At 40.1% G+C, this 21,799-nt stretch overlaps 1 protein-coding gene across 1 annotated transcript in view; it reads left to right on the forward strand.

Annotated features, from left to right (window-relative positions):
* TSHR (thyroid stimulating hormone receptor) overlaps positions 1 to 3,626 on the forward strand; it is a 166,915-nt gene extending 163,289 nt beyond the window's left edge. The window contains exon 10 of the mRNA XM_030848698.3: positions 1,391 to 3,626. Within this exon, the coding sequence (XP_030704558.1) occupies positions 1,391 to 2,804 (1,414 nt within the window). The 3' untranslated portion in view covers positions 2,805 to 3,626. The remainder of the gene's footprint in view (positions 1 to 1,390) is intronic.
* Positions 3,627 to 21,799: the final 18,173 nt, after the last annotated feature.

Genomic DNA, 21,799 nt, shown 5'->3' on the forward strand with positions numbered 1-21,799 from the left:
TCTCTTATTCACTCCCTCTTGGCTTCTATATAGTATCTGCGGGTTGACTTCCTGCACTCAGACTAGCAGTTGTAAATAAGTTGGGATCTAGCTGTGGGGATAGAAGCAAACAGGAAAGTTGAACAGCTGTGCAAAGAAAGCTACTGCGGGCATAACAGTGGCAGAAAACTAGGAGTGGGATATGGGGACGGTGTCAGCCAGCCCTGAGCAGAAAAGGGACCAGGGATGGGCGGGAGGCTAAAGTGGACCCCGAGGGCAGTATCCAGGTTTATCGTCAACCTCCAAACAGGTTGGAATAGGCAGTCCACCAGGCATTTTAAGCAGAGCTCAATAGATGAATCTGCTCAGCAGCTAAAGCCAGTTAAAGAATGCCATTTAGGGAATTCCCTGGTGGTCCAGGGGTTAAGACTCTGTGCTTCCACTGCAGTGGGCACTGGTTCGATCCCTGGTCGAGGAACTAAGATCCTGCATGCCGTGTGGCGTGGCCCAAAAAAAAAAAAAGAATCCCTTTTGATATCAGTCTGGAGAGCTAGTGAAACACTAAATCTTACTTCCATAAGCATGTCTGAACAATAGTGTCCATTTATTCATTTGTTCAATAAATATTTATTGAGCACCTGTTATGTGCCTGGCACTGTCCTATCCACAGCAAGAGCCTTCTTGCATTTTGTTAACGTTCTAGAATGGGAAGTCAGAAAAGAAACAGGCAAACAAAAAGAAGATATTAGATAGTGCTGTGAAGAAAATAAACACAAGGCTCAGGCAATGTATTAAGGAAGACGAAGGAAGCCTCTTCTGAGGAAAGAAAATCTGAGTTTAAAACTGAATAATGAGTAGAGGCAGCCATGAGTTTTTCAGGCAGGCAAAGGGAACATGGAATTCTAAAGCTCTGAAGAGGAAAAAAAATAATAATAGTAACCAAAATATACATGGCACTAACAATGTTCCAGGTGCTGTCATAAGAACTTCAAAATGATAAACTCATCTAATCCTTTAACAATCCAAAACAAAATAGATACTCTCCCTATCCCGTTCTACAAATGAATAAACCAATGTTCATAGACCTACCCAAGATGAAACAGCCAGTAAATAGTAGAATCATATCCTAACCTAGGCAGACTGGCTCTAGCATCCATACTTTTTTTTTTTTTTTAAGTCACTGCTGTTCTTGAACTGGTTGCAGACGAGAAATAAGGACCAATGTCAGTGGATCACACTTGGAGAGGGGAGGGTTATAGGAAATGACATAGGAGAGACAGGCCTGACCAGATCATGTAGAATCTCACAGAATCATGTATATCATACGAAGTAGTTTGCATATTTTGCTAAGTGTTGTGGGGACTATTAGAGGGTTTTCAGCAAGTGGTGACTTGTATCTACTGCCTTGCAGAATCCTTGAGTCTTTAATGTGTAATGAGAGCAGTATTCGGAGCCTGCGTCAGAGAAAATCTGTGAAAGCTGTAAATGGTCCCTTTGAACAAGAATATGAAGAGGATCTGGGTGACGGCAGCGCTGGGTACAAGGAAAACTCCAAGTTCCAGGATACCCACAGCAACTCTCATTATTACGTCTTCTTAGAAGAACAAGAGGATGAGATCATTGGTTTTGGCCAAGAGCTCAAAAACCCCCAGGAAGAGACCCTACAGGCCTTTGACAGCCATTATGACTACACCGTGTGTGGGGGCAGTGAAGACATGGTGTGTACCCCCAGGTCGGATGAGTTCAACCCCTGTGAAGACATAATGGGCTACAAATTCCTGAGAATCGTGGTGTGGTTTGTTAGTCTGCTGGCTCTCCTGGGCAATGTTTTTGTCCTGGTCATCCTCCTCACGAGCCACTACAAACTGACTGTCCCACGCTTTCTCATGTGCAACTTGGCCTTCGCAGATTTCTGCATGGGGATGTACCTGCTCCTCATAGCCTCCGTAGACCTCTACACGCAGTCTGAGTACTACAACCATGCCATCGACTGGCAGACAGGCCCTGGGTGCAACACAGCTGGTTTCTTCACCGTCTTTGCCAGCGAATTGTCAGTGTACACACTGACAGTCATCACCCTGGAGCGCTGGTACGCCATCACCTTCGCAATGCGCCTGGACCGCAAGATCCGCCTCAGGCACGCCTACGCCATCATGGTTGGGGGCTGGGTTTGCTGCTTCTTGCTCGCCCTGCTCCCTTTGGTGGGAATAAGCAGCTATGCTAAGGTCAGTATCTGCCTGCCCATGGACACCGAGACTCCTCTTGCCCTGGCATATATTATCCTTGTTCTGTTGCTCAACATAGTTGCCTTTATCATCGTCTGCTCCTGTTACGTGAAGATCTACATCACAGTCCGGAATCCCCAGTACAACCCGGGGGACAAAGACACCAAAATTGCCAAAAGGATGGCTGTGTTGATCTTCACTGACTTCATGTGCATGGCCCCAATCTCATTCTATGCTCTGTCAGCACTTATGAACAAGCCTCTCATCACCGTTACCAACTCCAAAATCTTGCTGGTTCTCTTCTACCCACTTAACTCCTGTGCCAATCCATTCCTCTATGCCATTTTCACCAAAGCCTTCCAGAGGGATGTGTTTATCCTGCTCAGCAAGTTCGGTATCTGTAAACGTCAGGCTCAGGCATACCGGGGTCAGAGAATTTCTGCAAAGAACAGCACCGGTTTTCAGGTCCAAAAGGTTACCCAAGACATGAGGCAAAGTCTCCCCAACATGCAGGACAACTATGAACTGCTTGAAAACTCCCATCTAACCCCAAATAAGCAGGACCAAATCTCAAAAGAGTATAAGCAAACAGTTTTGTAAGTGGTAGGGGGACTTGGGCTGGTTTCTTGAGCATGCATTCCAACCACTGACACAACACACAGTTGACCCAACCTGCAGGTAGTGTTCAGCTCTGGAGAGGGACTAGCCTTAACCTAATCATTGCCTCCAAGAAGAAAGAAAGGCTACCGACATGTCTGAATCCCAGGTGATATCAAAGTAATGTATACTTTCTGGAAGAGTTGCTGGATGCTAAGTGCAGTGATGACATTGTGTAAAATGCTTAATAAATATCACCTGAGCCATGTTGACATTGAGCTTTCTCACTTTCATATGGCATTTCATACTAAAGCTTCAGCAAATGGCAAATGCTATTAACTTGGTTGGTGACCACAAGATAAAACTGGCCCCATGTTGGTTTAGTTCCACTTCATGTTCCCTGATACAACCCAAGAGAGTTTGAGTCTCTAGAAACTGAAAAGTCAAGCAGAACATCATGCACGGAACAGCTATTTTGACACATGAAGGAGGGGGAAGGTGTAGATTTGAGTTGTTTTTTCAGACTCTGAAACTTAATCATCTCTGCACAAGAATCTACCTGATGTGACCCAACTGTTGCCTGGAAAAACTGGCAAGATTTCAGCTGTTGTGGCTGAGCAGACTAAGAATTACTCTTCTTGGCCAGTCTTCTGGCATTAAAGATGTGAACTCTAGAAAGTACTTATAAATAGCGACAAGTGGGAATTATGAGCGGGGCACACTAGATCTCCCACTGATTAATAAAGCAGGCTGGACACTAGTTTACTATTGGATCTTGGGCAAATTACTGGGCTTCTAAAGTCTGTAGAAATGAAGGAGATTGATGGCCTCTTCCAGTTTTAAAACTCCATGTATATCCCTTTCCCTCAAAACATAGGTTGCCATGACAAAGAGAAAGAAAAACAATAAGGAAGCAGAATCTGTTTTTCCTATCTTGTAGGAAAAACAATGTGCCATCTCCTTCTCTTTGGAGCCTAGACATATGACCCAGCAAATTTTTTCTTTGTTTCATTTTTGGTTATGATGTCTGAACCAGAAATTCTATTGAGTGACCATATTGGGTTGGCTCTGAACCACTCATCTAATTATTAGATCTACACAGCTATAATTATCAGGCCAAAACCAGATTGATATTCACACAATAGAATTAGGGTTAGGGTGGTTTTGCAAATGCTTGTTATTTAGAGTTACTACTTCACTGTGCAGGTTCACTTCAAACATTTAACTTGTCTTCAGGGATTGGTTTCTTTACTTAGCCTTTTCTGACCCACAATACAGTACTAAAGAGAGGTTTCTTCTCTCTGAAACTGCCAGCTCTTTCCAACCTTGTTGACCACTGGACATAAAATCTTTATTCCCTAACAGTGCTCCCTTACTTAATATGGTCAGGATTTTTATCTATAGATGTATTCTCCAGGTTATCTGTCAAGACAGTCCCTTAATTTCATCCCAAAGGGAGATGGCATTTGCTTCTCAGTGCTCATGAACCACACTGTGCATTAAAACCACAGCATGAATTAAAAGCTTGTGTTAAGTCTATGGAGTGGGGCAAGTGGGCCCAGTGGGTCCCCAGAGATGGTGACCCTGACTTACCTGGAAACTCTCAATAGCCATACCCATTCCTGATTATCAGTGAGACATGGATTAGATGTCTTAGTAGAAATATTACACACACCTAAAATCATGACTAATCCACCAGTTCACTTGTAACTAATGAAATTAAACAAATGTGTTACCTTTGACATGTATTTCTCATCTGTAACATTTTGAAATACCACATCCTGATAAATAATGTGTTTTATCTTGAGTAGTTGAAATAATGCTTTGGAAACAGTCCTAGAAAAGTAACTTCGACAGAATTGTTGCTAAAATTTGCATTTGCAACATGAAGTAAATTTTCTTCCTATGAAATGACTATGCTGAGTCCTAAAGTATTGCTTTTTGTAATTTGTGAGCTTCTGTAGAGTTATTATTATATGTGTTAAAAGTAAAGACAGGAAAAAAATTTGCACATTGGCTAATAAATCCATGTTAATAAATAAATTATTGACTACTAATAACTTAAGTATAATATTGTATCTTGGTTGTAAATGGTCTTTATGTGAAAAAATTTACTCATGGTTAAATGAATTATGATTCATTGAGAGGCAATGAATCTAAGAGAAAAAAAACGATTGGTGTTGACACTAGGAATTTATATAGCGCTCTAATGAAGATAATAAATCTACAAGACCTGGTCAGAGTTCACTTTATCTGGCAACTATCTAAAGATTTCAACTGTCTAAAGATAGACCCAAATCAGTGAGGACAAACAGCCTCAAGTCAGTCACAATAGATGTCACAAAAATTCATGCCCTAAAATTTAAGCATGTTGCTCAAAGGAGTGTCTCTCAAGAAACCCTCAAAGTTTGACTCTTGCTCTATGGATAATCTGCTGCATATCAGAAGCAGCTGATTAGAAAAAGAGAGTCTATTACAAGGCAGCACCATGAGAGGGGCAATAAAGTAAAAGTGAGGGCAAGAAGATGAAACTGGAATCATAAGAATTAAAAACAATAACAGGGCTTCCCTGGTGGCTCAGTGGTTGAGAGTCCGCCTGCCGATGCATGGGACACGGGTTCGTGCCCCGGTCTGGGAAGATCCCACATGCCGTGGAGCAGCTGGGCCCGTGAGCCATGGCTGCTGAGCCTGCGCGTCCAGAGCCTGTGCTCCGCAACGGGAGAGGCCACAACAGTGAGAGGCCTGCGTACCGCAAAAAAAAACAAAAACAAAAAAAAACCAATAACAGTTTGAGAACAAATACTCCTCACTGCTTGAAGGTTTTGGAGAAAAAACTATATCATAACACAGTGGTGTGATTCTCATTCATTCTGAATACCTAAAGGGACAAGAAAAACTTGGTAGCAATACGTTCTACTTCAAAAGATATAGAGTTCCAGCTCAAAGTGATGGATGAGTTCTGGCATCTATCAATCTTCCTTTTTCAAATTCCACTGAAATGACAGTGAGAAAATATAAAATGGAATCAAGACAAAACTGTATTGTAAACAGGAGAAATGGTACCAACAACACACCCAAGTCTTTGATGACTTTCTGAAAGATGGAAAGTTTCTGGCCTTGAGTTGGTGGATAACTTAGAGTGGAGAAGGCTGCAGCCTAGAACATACAGGATAAGGCTGTAGCTGTGGAAGGATGTGTTCTTCCTTGCAGAGTCTTAAGAGACCCCTAAGCCTGAAGGTCACAGGACTGAGAGGCTAACTATGTAATTAACTGCCAGCCCATCTCACCTGGCCCCTCCCATCCCCTCTCACTCCATTTAGTTAGAACAACTGACACATTCAGTGTTTGCCCCAGGTTGAAATCAAGAAACTTATCTTAAAGAAAGTGAATGTTCAGTGTTGATAGGGCTAAGTCCCTGGTCTGGGGCAGGGGGCAGGAAGCAGGGAACCTAGCCCACTTGCCCACTTCCTGCCCTCACATCATAAAGTGAAGCCTGGTCATTGACACAGACGCATCAACATCAGTGTCCAGTCAGGGAAAGGCATCTTGGGGGAGAAAGATCTACGCCATCAGCTGACATTAACCATTCTCATCCTTTATTCAAAAATAAAAATGAACCACAATAATTATCAGACATTTGAAGAGATGAACTGCATATCAATAGCCCAAAAAAAGACCAAATTGAACAAAGAGAACATTTCCCTAGAAAAGACAGTTCAGAAACACAGTATTATTTTTAAATTTGTAATTGATAACATCAGAGAAATTTGAGAAAATACTGGGCTCCAAAATAATAACAAGCTACTATTTTTTTAAAAAAGTAATAATCAAAAATGAGGAGGAGTTTTGGCAAATTTAAAATGGGATTGCCAAAGCCAAGAGCTTTAATAGAAGGACTAGGAGTTAAAGTAGAGGAAATCTAAAATGAACAAATAAATAAAGATGTGAAATATTTGACAAAAGTTGAAAGATACAGAGGATTAGTCTCAAAGTCCAACATATGTCTAATAGGAGTTTTAGAGAAAATGTAGAAAATGTAATAATACCAGAGCAACAGAAGGAAGAAACTTTCTTGAACTAATAAAGATTGATAGTGTCTCCTTAGTACTAAGGGGGCAGGGGGTGAATGAAAAAGACTCACGTGTAGAACAGTCCATATAAAATGTCAGAACACCAAAAGTAAAGGGGAGATCTAAAATGTTTGAGAGCGAATCAAGAGAGAAAGAGAGAAAAACATCAGGTATTGTAAAGAATTAACAAGCAGAGTCACCTTTAATTCAAGTTAACAAATTGTATACTAGAGGTCAGTGGAACAACACTTTCAATGCTGTGGGAAAAATATTTAAATCCAGGATACTATACCTAGCCAAATGTGCATCCAAGTGGAAGGGCAAAATAATAACATGTTCATATTACAAGTACTTGGAAAGTTTACTTATTTCAGATAAATTATCCAACACTTGGAAAAAAGCAAAAAGATAACTATTTTTGGTGTGTTTTCAGTGCAGTATTGGGCTTGACTTCCTATTGTTCAGGGTATTTTACAACTTGGTAAGGACAGAGGTTAACTTGTGCAAATGATTTTGATCTGATAGAGATTCAACTAACTTCTGCATGGTTTGTGGCCCCATTGGATATTAACCAGTTTTGTATCTAACCCAGCAGTTTTATCCTAACACTTAAAATTGCTTATAGATACTTAGCTTCTTAAGTGCTTTATTTTTTGGAACAATTTTAACAATTTGCTAATATCTTCATCAACTTTTAAGTTGAGTAAAACCTTTGGAAAAAATGTTTATTTTATATTTGCAGAAGCATCATTTTCTAACACTACCTATATATCCCATCTGAAAAATTACTTGAAGTTGTACTTCAGATATGACGTAATTTCCTTTTCAATGAATCTCAACACACGCCTGGTTTTAAAGTTAATAATATTTGTGTGTCATAATTCTCTAAACATTTTAAAAATCAAATTATATGGCTCACTTATATTTACCAGTAGAATATAAATATTACAAGCCTTGACACGTCAAAGTAATGGTACTGCTGACAAAAGTCAGGAGGGGGAGGGGGAAGGGAGAGGAGCAGGACATGATAAAGGAGCTAATTCCCTATCTTACACAGTGTGAAGGGAGGGAAGACTGCCCACAGTTAACAGAATAAGAAATAGAAGTTTGTTTTCTAAGGTTATAAAGTTGACCAGCTGAAAAACTTAAAATCAATACCAGCCTCCAAATTTTAAGGCTGAAAGTTAGGAGATTATGCTAAATCAACTAATTTCCTAATCTCCCTTATGTGCAGACAAAAGATACATTGTCTAAATATCTATAGTTCAAGTAACAGGTACCTAAATATATAATAGTAATACAATAACAACCACCAGAAGAACTAAAATCAGAAAATGGCTAAAAGTAGTTTTCTAGGGATTGGGACTAGGGATTGAGTACTGTTAGGGGCTGAATTGAGTCCTCCCAGATTCATATGTTGAAGCCCTAACCCCCAACATGACTGTATTTGGAATAGGACCTTTTTGGAGGTAATTAATGTTAAATGCAGTCATAAGGGTAAGGGCATAATCCCATTGGACTGGTGTCCTTATAAGAAGAAGAAGAGACACCACAGCTCACTCTCATTCTTGTGCACACAGAGAAAAGGTCATGGGAGGACAGAGTGAGAAGATGGCCATTTGCAAGCCAGGAAGAGAGCCCATACCAGAAACGGAATCTGACAGCACTTCAATCTTAGACTTTTAGCCTCCAGAACTGTAAGAAAATAAAATTCTGTTGTTTAAGCCACCCACTGTGTGGTATTTTGTTATGGCAGCCCAAGGTGACTAACATAGATGAAAACTTTTCAACTGGTGCTCCTCTGTACTGCTAATTTTTTTATCATATGCTTACTTTTTAAAGACATTGGAATGGAAATTATTATAATAATATTATCCTTTAAGATAATAATTTAAATGTATCATTTAAAGAAAGGTGCAGAATGGCCAATTTTATCAGGTAATTGAGTTATTATATCTTTAGAGCTATAAGAGGGAGGCAGATATCACATTGAAGGTCACTTAAACAGTAATCTGACCATTATGAAATTTAGATTTTTAGGATGTGACAAATCTAAGCCATGAGTTTTAAAGTGCCTACTTTGTAGCAATATCAAGTAAACTAAACACTAAGAAAGTAAAAGCCCTTCAGAATTTATTCTATTGGACAGTCTAATCACATTAAATCAGAATTTCTGTTTCCCTTAAATGCATTGCTGTAAGTTGCACAGGGAGAATGAAGCAACTAATTGTTATATGAAATACGAATTTAGTAAGTAAAAAGAAAAACTCTGAATAAAGGAGAGGAAACTAAGATAGTGTAAACAACTTCAATTTCATCACCCATTTAGCATAATTTTGGAATCTATTTTGGGAATTTAAGAATATTGGGGAATATTCTGTTTCATTTATTGAAGTATTTTAGATGGAGAGGGATTAGGAAGGTGAAGGACAATTGCTATTGGACAGCACACAATAAAAACTTTAATTGTATCTCAGCGCTGTACCTGCTAGTCTTAAAAAACATAACATGGTTCCTTATAGCCCATCTTGGCGGTTTAGAGTCACAGTGCACTATAAAAATGGCTCAGGCATATGGAAACCATGTAATGATTTATTAATAATTCATCATAATGGGATACAAACAAAGGATTCTAGTCATTGAGACATTTACAATCAAAAACAGCACTATAGATCTGCCCATTGGATGGGAAGCATTTTGATAAAAGCCTATTTATAACTCATTCCTGTGACTCAGGTTTCTTTCACCACGGGCACTGCAATTTAAGGACTAACCCCAAAGGCAGTTGCAAAAAGGTCTGAAAGAGCCTCAGTTCTCTGGGAGGCTTTTCAAGTTTCTCAGCAAGGGCCATATTAAACAGGTGAGGTAAAAGTTTGAGAAAAACAAGACTAGTTTCATCCCTGTTTCTTTTTAGCAAATCCCAGGTCTAAATTTTATTACATTCCACATCAGTTCCCCGGACACCATGTGGAAAAGACTTCTGGAATGATAGTAGACAAATTTAGATATTGTCAAACAAGATATGGGCAGATGATTTGTGGATCTGTGGGAATATGTGACTCCTAAGATTTTTTTTTTTAATAACAAATTAGAACCATTTTGCTCTGTTTGCTCTCAGATATTTCTCTGATTTCTCTAAGTGTTCTTTAAGCACTTTGACAGAAGAGGAACCAGGGGAAGTATTAATAGCTTCAGCAAACGTTGGAGAAATGAGATACTGTGACCAGTCGATGCCATGGTCCAGATGAAAGAGGAGATGCCTGACATCATACCTGTTTTCACCATCTGTAGGCCAACTCTGGAGAAAAGGAAAAAGTGAGCACACACCTCTGGCACTCATAGCTCTTCCCAGAGACGTATCCAAGTTGCTACTTGATTTCATTTTCATTAATGCACTTGAGCCACTAGTGGGAGCAACAGTTGAAGGAAATTAAAGCATTTTCTTCTGCTTCTTTAACTGTTTGACCATCCAGCCTAAATGACACCCATGGTACCCACTCACCCTACAGCCACACCCTGTCTTCCATCTAGAAGACCCTCAATCTACACTGACCCTTCCATCCTATCCTAGTCCCAATACCCTCTTTCAAACCTATTCATTCTTTTCTATCCCTCTTCATGTCCTAAAAATACCATTTCTTTGGCCCTCATGCCACTATTAAAATGGGGAAAGGGGCCTATATGCTGCATCTAGGATATATTCAGAAACTTTTCAGGAATCATCATCATAGACTGGTGATGGAGAAAGTGAGAAGGTGCACAGTGTAGTAGTACCAGTGGTTGAATGGTTCAGGATTAATTACATATAATGAGAAAGAAATGTGTGGCTGGTGCTTTTTATCATCTCCCTCAGTTGAAAAGGAAATGCAGGGGCTAATAATTTCATATTTATATGGTTGCCTCTTACAGCAGTTGCTTAGTAATGCCTACCATTTCTGTAGAAGGATTCTTTAACTTTTTGATAAGTTAATAATAACCACTACAAAATCAGTGGTTAGAAGAAGTGTCCAGAAGCATCTAATTCTTTTGGGAAGACATGAGTTCTTAAATCCTAAACTTTAAAAACACTTTATTAGGGGCTTCCCTGGTGGCACAGTGGTTAAGAATCTGCCTGCTAATGCAGGGGTCATGGGTTTGAGCCCTGGTCAGGGAAGATCCCACATGCTGCAGAGCAACTAAGCACGTGTGCCACAACTACTGAGCCTGCGCTCTAGAGCCCGCAAGCCACAACTACTGAGCCCACATGCCACAACTACTGAAGCCCGAGTGCCTAGAGCCCATGCTCCACAGCAAGAGAGACCACCGCAATGAGAAGCCCATGAACCGCAACGAAGAGGAGACCCCGCTCGGCACAGCTAAAAGAAAGCCCACGTGCAGCAACAAAGCCCAACACAGCCAAAAATAAATTAATTAATTTTAAAAAAAACACTTTATTAATAGCTAACACACACATAGATATGTGTATATGTATATAGTAACCCTGTTATGGTTCTTACTAGGTTTCAGAGCTGTTCTAAATGTTCTGTTAAAAGTAATTCATTTAGGATAAAGAAGATGTGGTACCTATATACAATGGAATATTACTCAGTCATAAAAAAGAACAAAGTAATGCCAATTGCAGCAACATGGATGGACCCAGAGATTGTCATACTGAGTGAAGTTAGACAGAGAAAGACAAATATCATATGGTATCGATTATATGTAGAATCTAAGAAAAGGCTACAAATGAACTTATCTACAAAACAGAAATACAGTTTCAGATGTAGAAAATAAACTTGTGGTTACCAGGGGATAAGGGGTGGGGAGGGATAAATTGGAAGATTGGGATTGACACATATACACTACTATACATAAAATAGATAATTATTAAGAACCTACTGTAGAGCACAGGGAACACTACTCAAGACTCTGTAATGGCCTATATGGGAAAAGAATCTAAAAAAGAGTGGGTATATGTATATGTAAAACAGGTTCACCTTGCTGTACATCTGAAACTTACACAACATTGTAAATCAACTATACCCCAATAAAAACTTTTTTAGGGATCCAGGGACAACTCCCCCGGGAGAACGCACAGGCGCGCCTCAGGCTGCAACTTCTCGCCGGCCTCTGCAGCCGCAGGCCCACCCCACACTCCGTGCCCCTCCCTACCCCAGGGCCTGAGTGAGCCAGAGCCTCCGAATCAGCGGCTCCTTTAACCCCGTCCTGTCTGAGCAAAGAACAGACGCCCTCCAGCGACCTACACGCACAGGCGGGGCTAAATCCAAAGCTGAGCCCCTGGGAGCTGTGAGAACAAAGAAGAGAAAGGGAAATCTCTCCCAGCAGCCTCAGAAGCAGCGGATTAAAGCTCCACAATCAACTTGATATACCCTGCATCTGTGGAATACCTGAATAGACAACCAATCATCCCAAATTAAGGAGCCCTGTGGATGAAAGGCTCTCGGGGCTGCAGCCAGGAGTCAGTGCTGTGCCTCTGAGGTGGGAGAGCCAACTTCAGGACACTGATCCACAAGAGACCTCCCAGCTGCACATAATATCAAACAGCAAAAATTTCCGAGAGATCTCCATCTCAAAGCCAGCACCCAGCTTCACTCAACGACCAGCAAGCTACAGTGCTGGACATCCTATGCCAAACAACTAGCAAGACAGGAACACAACCCCACCCATTAGCAGAGAGGCGGCCCAAAATCATAATAAGTCTACAGACACCCCAAAACACACCACCAGACGTGGACCTGCACACCAGAAAGACAAGATCTAGCCTCATCCACCAGAACACAGGCACTAGTACCCTCCACCAGGAAGCCTACACAACCCACTGAACCAACCTTAGCCACTGGGGACAGACACAAAAAACAACAGGAACTACGAACCTTCAGCCTGCAAAAAAGGAGACCCCAAACACAGTAAGATAAGCAAAATGAAAAGACAGAAAAACACACCGCAGATGAAGGAGCAAGATAAAAACCCATCAGACCTAACAAATGAAGAGGAAATAGGCAGTCTACCTGAAAAAGAATTCAGAATAATGATAGTAAGGTTGATCCGAAATCTTGGAGATAGAATGGACAATAGAATGGACAAAATGCAAGAATCAGTTAACAAGGACCTAGAAGAACTAAAGATGAAACAAGCAACGATGAACAACACAATAAATGAAATTAAAAGTACTCTAGATGGGATCAATAGCAGAATAACTGAGGCAGAAGAACGGATAAGTGACCTGAAAGATAAAATAGTGGAAATAACTACTGCAGAGCAGAATAAAGAAAAAAGAATGAAAAGAACTGAGGACAGTCTCAGAGACCTCTGGGACAACATTAAACGTACCAACATTCGAATTATAGGGGTTCCAGAAGAAGAAGAGAAAAAGAAAGGGACTGAGAAAATATTTGAAGAGATTATAGTTGAAAACTTCCCTAATATGGGAAAGGAAATAGTTAATCAAGTCCAGGAAGCACAGAGAGTCCCATACAGGATAAATCCAAGGAGAAATACGCCAAGACACATATTAATCAAACTGTCAAAAATTAAATACAAAGAAAACATATTAAAAGCAGCAAGGGAAAAACAACAAATAACACACAAGGGAATCCCCATAAGGTTAACAGCTGATCTTTCAGCAGAAACTCTGCAAGCCAGAAGGGAGTGGCAGGACATATTGAAAGTGTTGAAGGAGAAAAACCTGCAACCAAGATTACTCTACCCAGCAAGGATCTCATTCAGATTTGATGGAGAAATTAAAACCTTTACAGACAAGCAAAAGCTGAGAGAGTTCAGCACCACCAAACCAGCTCTACAACAACTGCTAAAGGAACTTCTCTAGGCAAGAAACACAAAAGAAGGAAAAGACCTACAATAACAAACCCAAAACAATTAAGAAAATGGGAATGGGAACACACATATCGATAAGTACCTTAAATGTAAATGGACTAAATGCTCCCACCAAAAGACACAGATTGGCTGAATGGATACAAAATTTACAAGCAGCTCATGCAGTTCAATGTCAGAAAAACAAACAACCCAATCCAATAAATAGACCTAAATAGACCTAAATAGACATTTCTCCAAAGAAGATATACAGATTGCCAACAAATATATGAAAGAATCTGCAACATCATTATTCATTAGAGAAATGCAAATCACCACTACAATTAGATATCATCTCACACTGGTCAGAATGGGCATCATCAAAATATCTAGAAACAAAAAATGCTGGAGAGGGTGTGGAGAAAAGGGAACCCTCTTGCACTGTTGGTGGGAATGTAAATTGATACAGCCACTATGGAGAACAGTATGGAGGTTTCTTAAAAAACTAAATATAGAACTACCATAGGACCCAACAATCCCACTACTGGGCATATACCCTAAGAAAACCATAATTCAGAAAGAGTCATGTACCAAAGTGTTCATTGCAGCTCTATTTACAATAGGCCGGAGATGGAAAAAACCTAAGTGTCCATCATCAGATGAATGGGTAAAGAAGATGTGGCACATATATACAATGGAATATTACTCAGCCATAAAAGAAACAAAATTGAGTTATTTGTAGTGAGGTCGATGGACCTAGAGTGTGTCATACAGAGTGAAGTAAATCAGAAAGAGAAAAAGAAATACTGTATGCTAACACATATATGTGGACTCTAAGGGGGAAAAAAAAAAAGGTCATGAAGAACCTAGGAGCAAGACAGTAATAAAGACACAGACCTACTAAAGAATGGACTTGAGGATATGGGGAGGGGGAAGGGTAAGCTGGGACGAAATGAGAGAGTGGCATGGACATATATACACTACCAAACGTAAAATAGATAGCTAGTGGGAAGCAGCCGCATAGCACAGGGAGATCAGCTCGTTGGTTTGACTAACTAGAGGGGTGGGATAGGGAGGGTTGGAGGGAGGGAGACGCAAGAGGGAAGAGATATGGGAACATATGTATATGTATAACTGATTCACTTTGTTATAAAGCAGAAACTAACACACCATTGTAAAGCAATTATACTCCAATAAAGATGTTAAAAAAAAAAAAAAACTTTTTTAAATAAAAAATAGAGGAGACCTTCAAGATGGCAGAGGAGTAAGACATGGAATGACCTTCCTCCCCACAAATACATCAGAAATACAACTACATGTGGAAAAACTCCTACAGAACACCTACTGAACACTGGCAGAAGACCGCAGACTTCCCAAAAGCCATGTGGCTGACAGGGTCTTGGTGCTCCAGCCGGGTGTCAGGCCTGTGCCTCTGAGGTGGGAGAGCTGAGTTCAGGACATTGGTGCACCAGAGACCTCCCAGCTCCACGTAATATCAAACGGTGAAAGGTCTCCCAGAGATCTCCATCTCAACACAAAGACCCAGCTTGACTCAACAACCAGCAAGCTACAGTGCTGGACACCCTATGCCAAACAACTAGCAAGACAGAAACACAACCCAACCCATTAGCAGAGAGGCTGCCCAAAATCATAAGGTCACAGACACCCAAAAACACACCACCAGATGCAGTGCTGCCCACCAGAAAGGCAAGATCCAGCCTCACCCACCAGAACACAGGCACCAGTCCTCTCCACCAGGAAGCCTACACAACCCACTGAACCAACCTTAGGCACTGGGGGCAAACACCAAAAACAATAGGAACTAAGAACCTGCAGGCTGTGAAAAGGAGACCCCAAACACAGTAAGTTAAGCAAAATGAGAAAAAAGAAATATACAGCAGATGGAGGAGCGAGGTAAAAACTCACCAGGCCAAACGAATGAAGAGGAAATAAGCCATCTACCTGAAAAAGAATTCAGAGTAATGATAGTAAAGATGATCCAAAATCTTGGAAACAGAAAGGAGAAAATACAAGAAATATTTAAAAAGGACCGAGAAGAACTAAAGAGCAAACAAACAATGATGAACAACACAATAAATGAAATTTAAAATTCTCTATAAGGAATCAATAGCAGAATAACTGAGGCAGAAGAACAGATAAGTGACCTGGAAGATAAAATAGTGGAAATAACTACTGCAGAGCAGAATAAAGAAAGAAGAATGAAAAGAATTGAGGACAGTCTTAGAGACCTCTGGGACAACATTAAACGTGCCAACATTCAAATTATAGGGGTTCCAGAAGAAGAAGAGGAAAAGAAAGGGACTGAGGAAATATTTGGAGAGATTATAGTTGAAAACTTCCCTAATATGGGAAAGGAAATAGTTAGCCAAGTCCAGTAAGCGCAGAGAGTCCCATACAGGAAAAATCCAAGGAGAAACATGCCAAGACACATATTAATCAAAGTATCAAAAATTAAATACAAAGAAAAACTATTAAAAGCATACAAGGGAATCCCCATAAGGTTAACAGCTGATCTTTCAGCAGAAACTCTGCAAGCCAGAAGGGAGTGGCAGGACATATTTAAAGTAATGAAAGGGAAAAACCTACAACCAAGATTACTCTACCCAGCAAGGATCTCATTCAGATTCAATGGAGAAATTAAAACCTTCACAGACAAGCAAAAGCTAAGAGAATTCAGTACCACCAAACAAGCTTTACAACAAATGCTAATGGAACTTCTCTAGGCAGGAAACACAAGAGAAGGAAAGGACCTACAATAACAAACCCAAAACAATTAAGAAAATGGTACAGGAACATATATATCGATAACTACCTTAAATGTAAATGGATTAAATGCTCCAACCAAAAGACAGAGACTGGCTGAATGGATACAAAAACAAGACCAGTATATATGCTGCCTACAAGACACCCACTTCAGACCTAGGGATACATACAGACTGAAAGTGAGGGGATGAAAAAGATATTCCATGCAAAGGGAAATCAAAAGAAAGCTGGAGGGGCTTCCCTGGTGGCACAGTGGTTGGGGGTCCACCTGCCGATGCAGGGGACGTGGGTTCATGCCCTGGTCTGGGAGGATCCCATGTGCTGAAGAACGGCTGGGCCTGTGGGCCATGGCCACTGGGCCTGTGTGTCCAGAGCCTGTGCTCCACAACGGGAGAGGCCTCAGCGGTGAGAGGCCCGTGTACCGCCAAAAAAAGAAAAAAAAAGAAAGCTGGAGCAGCAATTCTTATATGAGACAAAATGGACTTTAAAATAAAGACTATTATAAGAGACAAAGAAGGACACTACATAATGATCAAGGGATCAATCCTAGAAGAAGATATAACAGCTGTAAATATTTATGCACCCAACATAGGAGCACCTCAATACATAAGGCAAATGCTAACAGCCATAAAAGGGGAAATCGACAGTAACACAATCATACTAGGGGACTTTAACACCCCACTTTCACCAATGGACAAATCATCCAAAATGAAAATTAAAAAGAAAACACAAGATATAAATGATACATTAAACAAGATGGACTTAATTGATATTTATAGGACATTCCATCCAAAAACAATGGAATACACTTTCTTCTCAAGTGCTCATGGAACATTCTCCAGGATAGATCATATCCTGGGTCACAAATCAAGCGTTGGTAAATTTAAGAAAATTGAAATTGTATCAAGTATCTTTTCTGACCACAATGCTATGAGACTAGACATCAATTACAGGAAAACATCTGTAAAAAATACAAACACATGGAGGCTAAACAATACACTACTTAATAATGAAGTGATCACTGAAGAAATCAAAGAGGAAATCAAAAGATACTTAGAAACAAATGACACTGAAAACACGAGGACCCAAAACCTATGGGATGCAGCAAAAGCAGTTCTAAGAGGGAAGTTTATAGCAATACAATCCTACCTCCAGAAACAACTCAAATAAACAACCTAACCTTATACCTAAAGCAGTTAGAAAAATAAGAACAAAAATAACCCAAAAGTTAGCAGAAGGAAAGAAATGATATAGATCAGATCAGAAATAAATGAAAAGGAAATGAAGGAAACGATAGCAATAAAACAAAAAGTTGGTTCTTTGAGAAGATAAACAAAATTGATAAACCATTAGCCAGACTCATCAAGAAAAAAAGGGAGAAGACTCAAATCAACAGAATTAGAAATGAAAAAGGAGAAGTAACAACTGACACTGCAGAAATACAAAGAATCATGAGAGATTAATACAAGAAACTATATGCCAATAAAATGGACAACCTGGAAGAAATGGACAAATTCTTAGAAAAGCACAACCTTCCAAGACTGAACCAGGAAGAAACAGAAAATATGAACAGACCAATCACAAGCACTGAAATTAAGACTGTGATTAAAACTCTTCCAACAAACAAAAGCCCAGGACCAGATGGCTTCACAGGCGAATTCTATCAAACATTTAAAGAAGAGCTAAAACCTATCCTTCTCAAACTCTTCCAAAATATAGCAGAAGGAGGAACACTACCCAACTCATTCTACGAGGCTACCATCACCCTGAGACCAAAACCAGACAAAGACATCACAAAGAAAAGAAAACTACAAGCCAATAACACTGATGAACATAGATGCAAAATTCCTCAACAAAATACTAGCAAACAGAATCCAACAGCACATTAAAAGGATCATACACCATGATCAAGTGGGGTTTATCCCAGGAATGCAGGGATTCTTCAATATATGCAAATCAATCAATGTGATACACCATACTAACAAATTGAAGGAGAAAAACCATATGATCATCTCAATAGATGCAGAAAAAGCTTTTGACAAAATTCAACACCCATTTATGATAAAAACCGTCCAGAGAGTAAGCATGGAGGGAACTTTCCTCAACATAATAAAGGCCATATATGACAAACCCACAGCCAACATCATTCTCAATGATGAAAAACTGAAACCATTTTCTCTAAGATCAGGAATAAGCCAAGGTTATACACTCTCACCACTACTATTCAACATAGTTTTGGAAGTTTCAGCCACAGCAATCGGAGAAGAAAAGGAAATAAAAGTAAACCAAATCAGAAAAGAAGAAGTAAAGCCGTCACTGTTTGCAGATGACATGATACTATACATAGAAAATCCTAAAGATGCTACCAGAAAACTACTAGAGCTAATCAATGAATTTGGTAAAGTACCAGGATACAAAATTAATACACAGAAATCCCTTGCATTCCTATACACTACTGATGAAAAATCTGAAAGAGAAATTAAGGAAACAATCCCATTTACCACTGCAACAAAAAGAATAAAATACCTAGGAATACACCTAGCTAAGGAAACAAAAGACCTATATGCAGAAAACTATAAGATACTGATGAAAGAAATTAAAGATGATACAGACAGATGGAGAGATATACCATATTCTTGGATTGCAAGAATCAACATTGTGAAAATGAGTATACTACCCAAAGCAATCTACAGATTCAGAGCAATCCCTATCAAACTACCAATGGCATTCTTCACAGAACTAGAATAAAAAATTTCACAATTTGTATGGAAATACAAAAGACCCTGAATAGCCAAAGCAATCTTGAGAAAGCAAAAGGGAGCTGGAGGAATCAGGCTCCCGGACTTCAGACTATACTACAAAGCTGCAGTAATCAAGACAGTATGGTGCTGGCACAAAAACAGAAATATAGATTAATGGAACAGGATAGAAAGCCCAGAGATAAACCCACGCACATATGGTCACCTTATTTTTTGATAAAGGAGGCAAGAATATACAATGGAGAAAAGACACCCTCTTCAATAAGTGGTATTGGGAAAACTGGACAGCTACATGTAAAAGAATGAAATTAGAACACTCCCTAACACCACACAGAAAAATAAACTCAAAATGCATTAAAGACCTAAATGTAAGGCAGACACTATAAAACTCTCAGAGGAAAACATAGGCAGAACACTCTATGACATACATCACAGCAAGGTCCTTTTTGACCCACCTCCTAGAGAAATGGAAATAAAACCAAAAATAAACAAATGGGACCTAATGAAACTTAAAAGATTTTGCACAGCAAAGGAAACCATAAACAAGACCAAAAGACAACCCTCAGAATGGGAGAAAATATTTGCAAACGAAGCAACTGACAAAGGATTAATCTCCAAAATATACAAGCAGCTCATGCAGCTCAATATCCAAAAAACAAACCACCCAATCCAAAAATGGGCAGAAGACCTAAATAGACATTTCTCCAAAGAAGGTATACAGATTGCCAACAAACACATGAAAGGATGCTCGACATCACTAATCATTAGAGAAATGCAAATCTAAACTACAATGAGGTATCACTTCATACCAGTCGGAATGGCTGTCATCAAAAACAATAAATGCTGGAGAGGGTGTGGAGAAAAGGGAATTCTCTTGCACTGTTAGTGGGAATGTAAATTGATATAGCCACTATGGAGAACAGTATGGAGGTCCCTTAAAAAACTAAAAATAGAACTACCATAAGATGCAGTAATCCCACTACTGGGCATATACCCTGAGAAAACCATAATTCAAAAAGAGTCATGTACCACAATGTTCATTGCAGCTCTATTTACAATAGCCAGGACATGGAAGCAACCTGTGTCCATTGACAGATAAATGGATAAAGAAGATGTGGGTCATATATACAATGGAATATTACTCAGCCATAAAAAGAAACGAAATTGAGTTATTTGTAGTGAGGTGGATGGACCTAGAGTCTGTCATACAGAGTGAAGTAAGTCAGAAAGAGAAAAACAAATATCGTATGCTAATACATATATGGAATCTAAAAAAAAATGGTTCTGATGAACCTAGGGGCAGGACAGGAATAAAGACACAGACGTAGAGAACGGACTTGAGGATATGGGGAGGGGGAATGGTAAGCTGGGACGAAGTGAGAGAGTGGCATGGACATATATACGCTACCAAATGTAAAATAGATAGCTAGTGGGAAGCAGCCGCATAGCACAGGGAGATCAGCTCGGTGCTTTGTGACCACATAGAGGGGTGGGATAGGGAGGGTGGGAGGGAGGTAGACGCAAAAGGGAAGAGATATGGGGACATATGTATATGTATAACTGGTTCACTTTGTTATAAAGCAGAAACTAACACACCATTGTAAAGCAACTGTACTCCAATAAAGATGTTTTAAAAAAAATTAAAAATTAAAAAAAAAGGTTACTTTCAAGCTGGGATTTCAAGGGTGAGTAGGATTTCAAATGTATAAATATAGGAGGATGGTGGGAAGGGCATTCCAGACTGAGACATAAACAGGAGCAAAGTCTCAGGAATGTGAACCACCATTAAGAAAAGGAACCAGAATGCGTAATGCATAGGCTTACAGGACCGTAAGGAGGGAAGGAATGTGCTGGTTATTCTCCAGAGGCATTCTCCAACCTTTTCTGCCCTGCAGAGGCTGACCCCTAGGGACTGCATCACCCACACTCTGTTGCCTTCTGGATTCTAGTTGGTTTAGCAATGAGGGTGGGTGGGCACTGGCTTGAGATCAAAGTGCAGCTCTCCAGCTCCCTCCCTGTCTCCTGGCTGTTCTGGCAGTGGTAGGTCTATGGCTACAGCTCCTGACTTACCCATCTCTCTTCTTTGGCTCCAAGTTCTCTCCAGGGTCTATTATCACCTCACCCCTGCTTTCCCTGTCCATTCAGCCGAGCGGTAGTAATAGCTTTGCTGTGGCTAACTCCTGCGTTAATGTTTCATCATCCCTGTTGGGTTCCCTCAACCCCACGCATCACTCTGTAGATAGTTTGATCATTAAATTCTCCTCAGTTAAACCCTTTTAGTGGGCCATCTGTTTCCCGGCAATATCTTCACTGATTCAAGCAGACTGAAGCCAGACCATGGAAAGCCTTGCATGCCAGACTGTAAAGTTTAACCTCTATTCAGTAGACAGTGGAGAATATCAAGGCTCTTAGCATAGCGTTGTGTGGATTGCTCACTGCACAACCAAACGTGGAGGCCCTCCCTCTTAAGAAAGGGGGTGACATGGTTAAGAAGAACACAAAGGAGGAAGCTGGTCTGGGAGATATTTCTAGGAGAGAATCAACATGACAATACTATCAGTAGCTCAGATTATCA

This window comes from Globicephala melas, chromosome 2 (assembly GCF_963455315.2).
Source record: "Globicephala melas chromosome 2, mGloMel1.2, whole genome shotgun sequence".
Lineage (NCBI taxonomy): Eukaryota > Metazoa > Chordata > Mammalia > Artiodactyla > Delphinidae > Globicephala > Globicephala melas.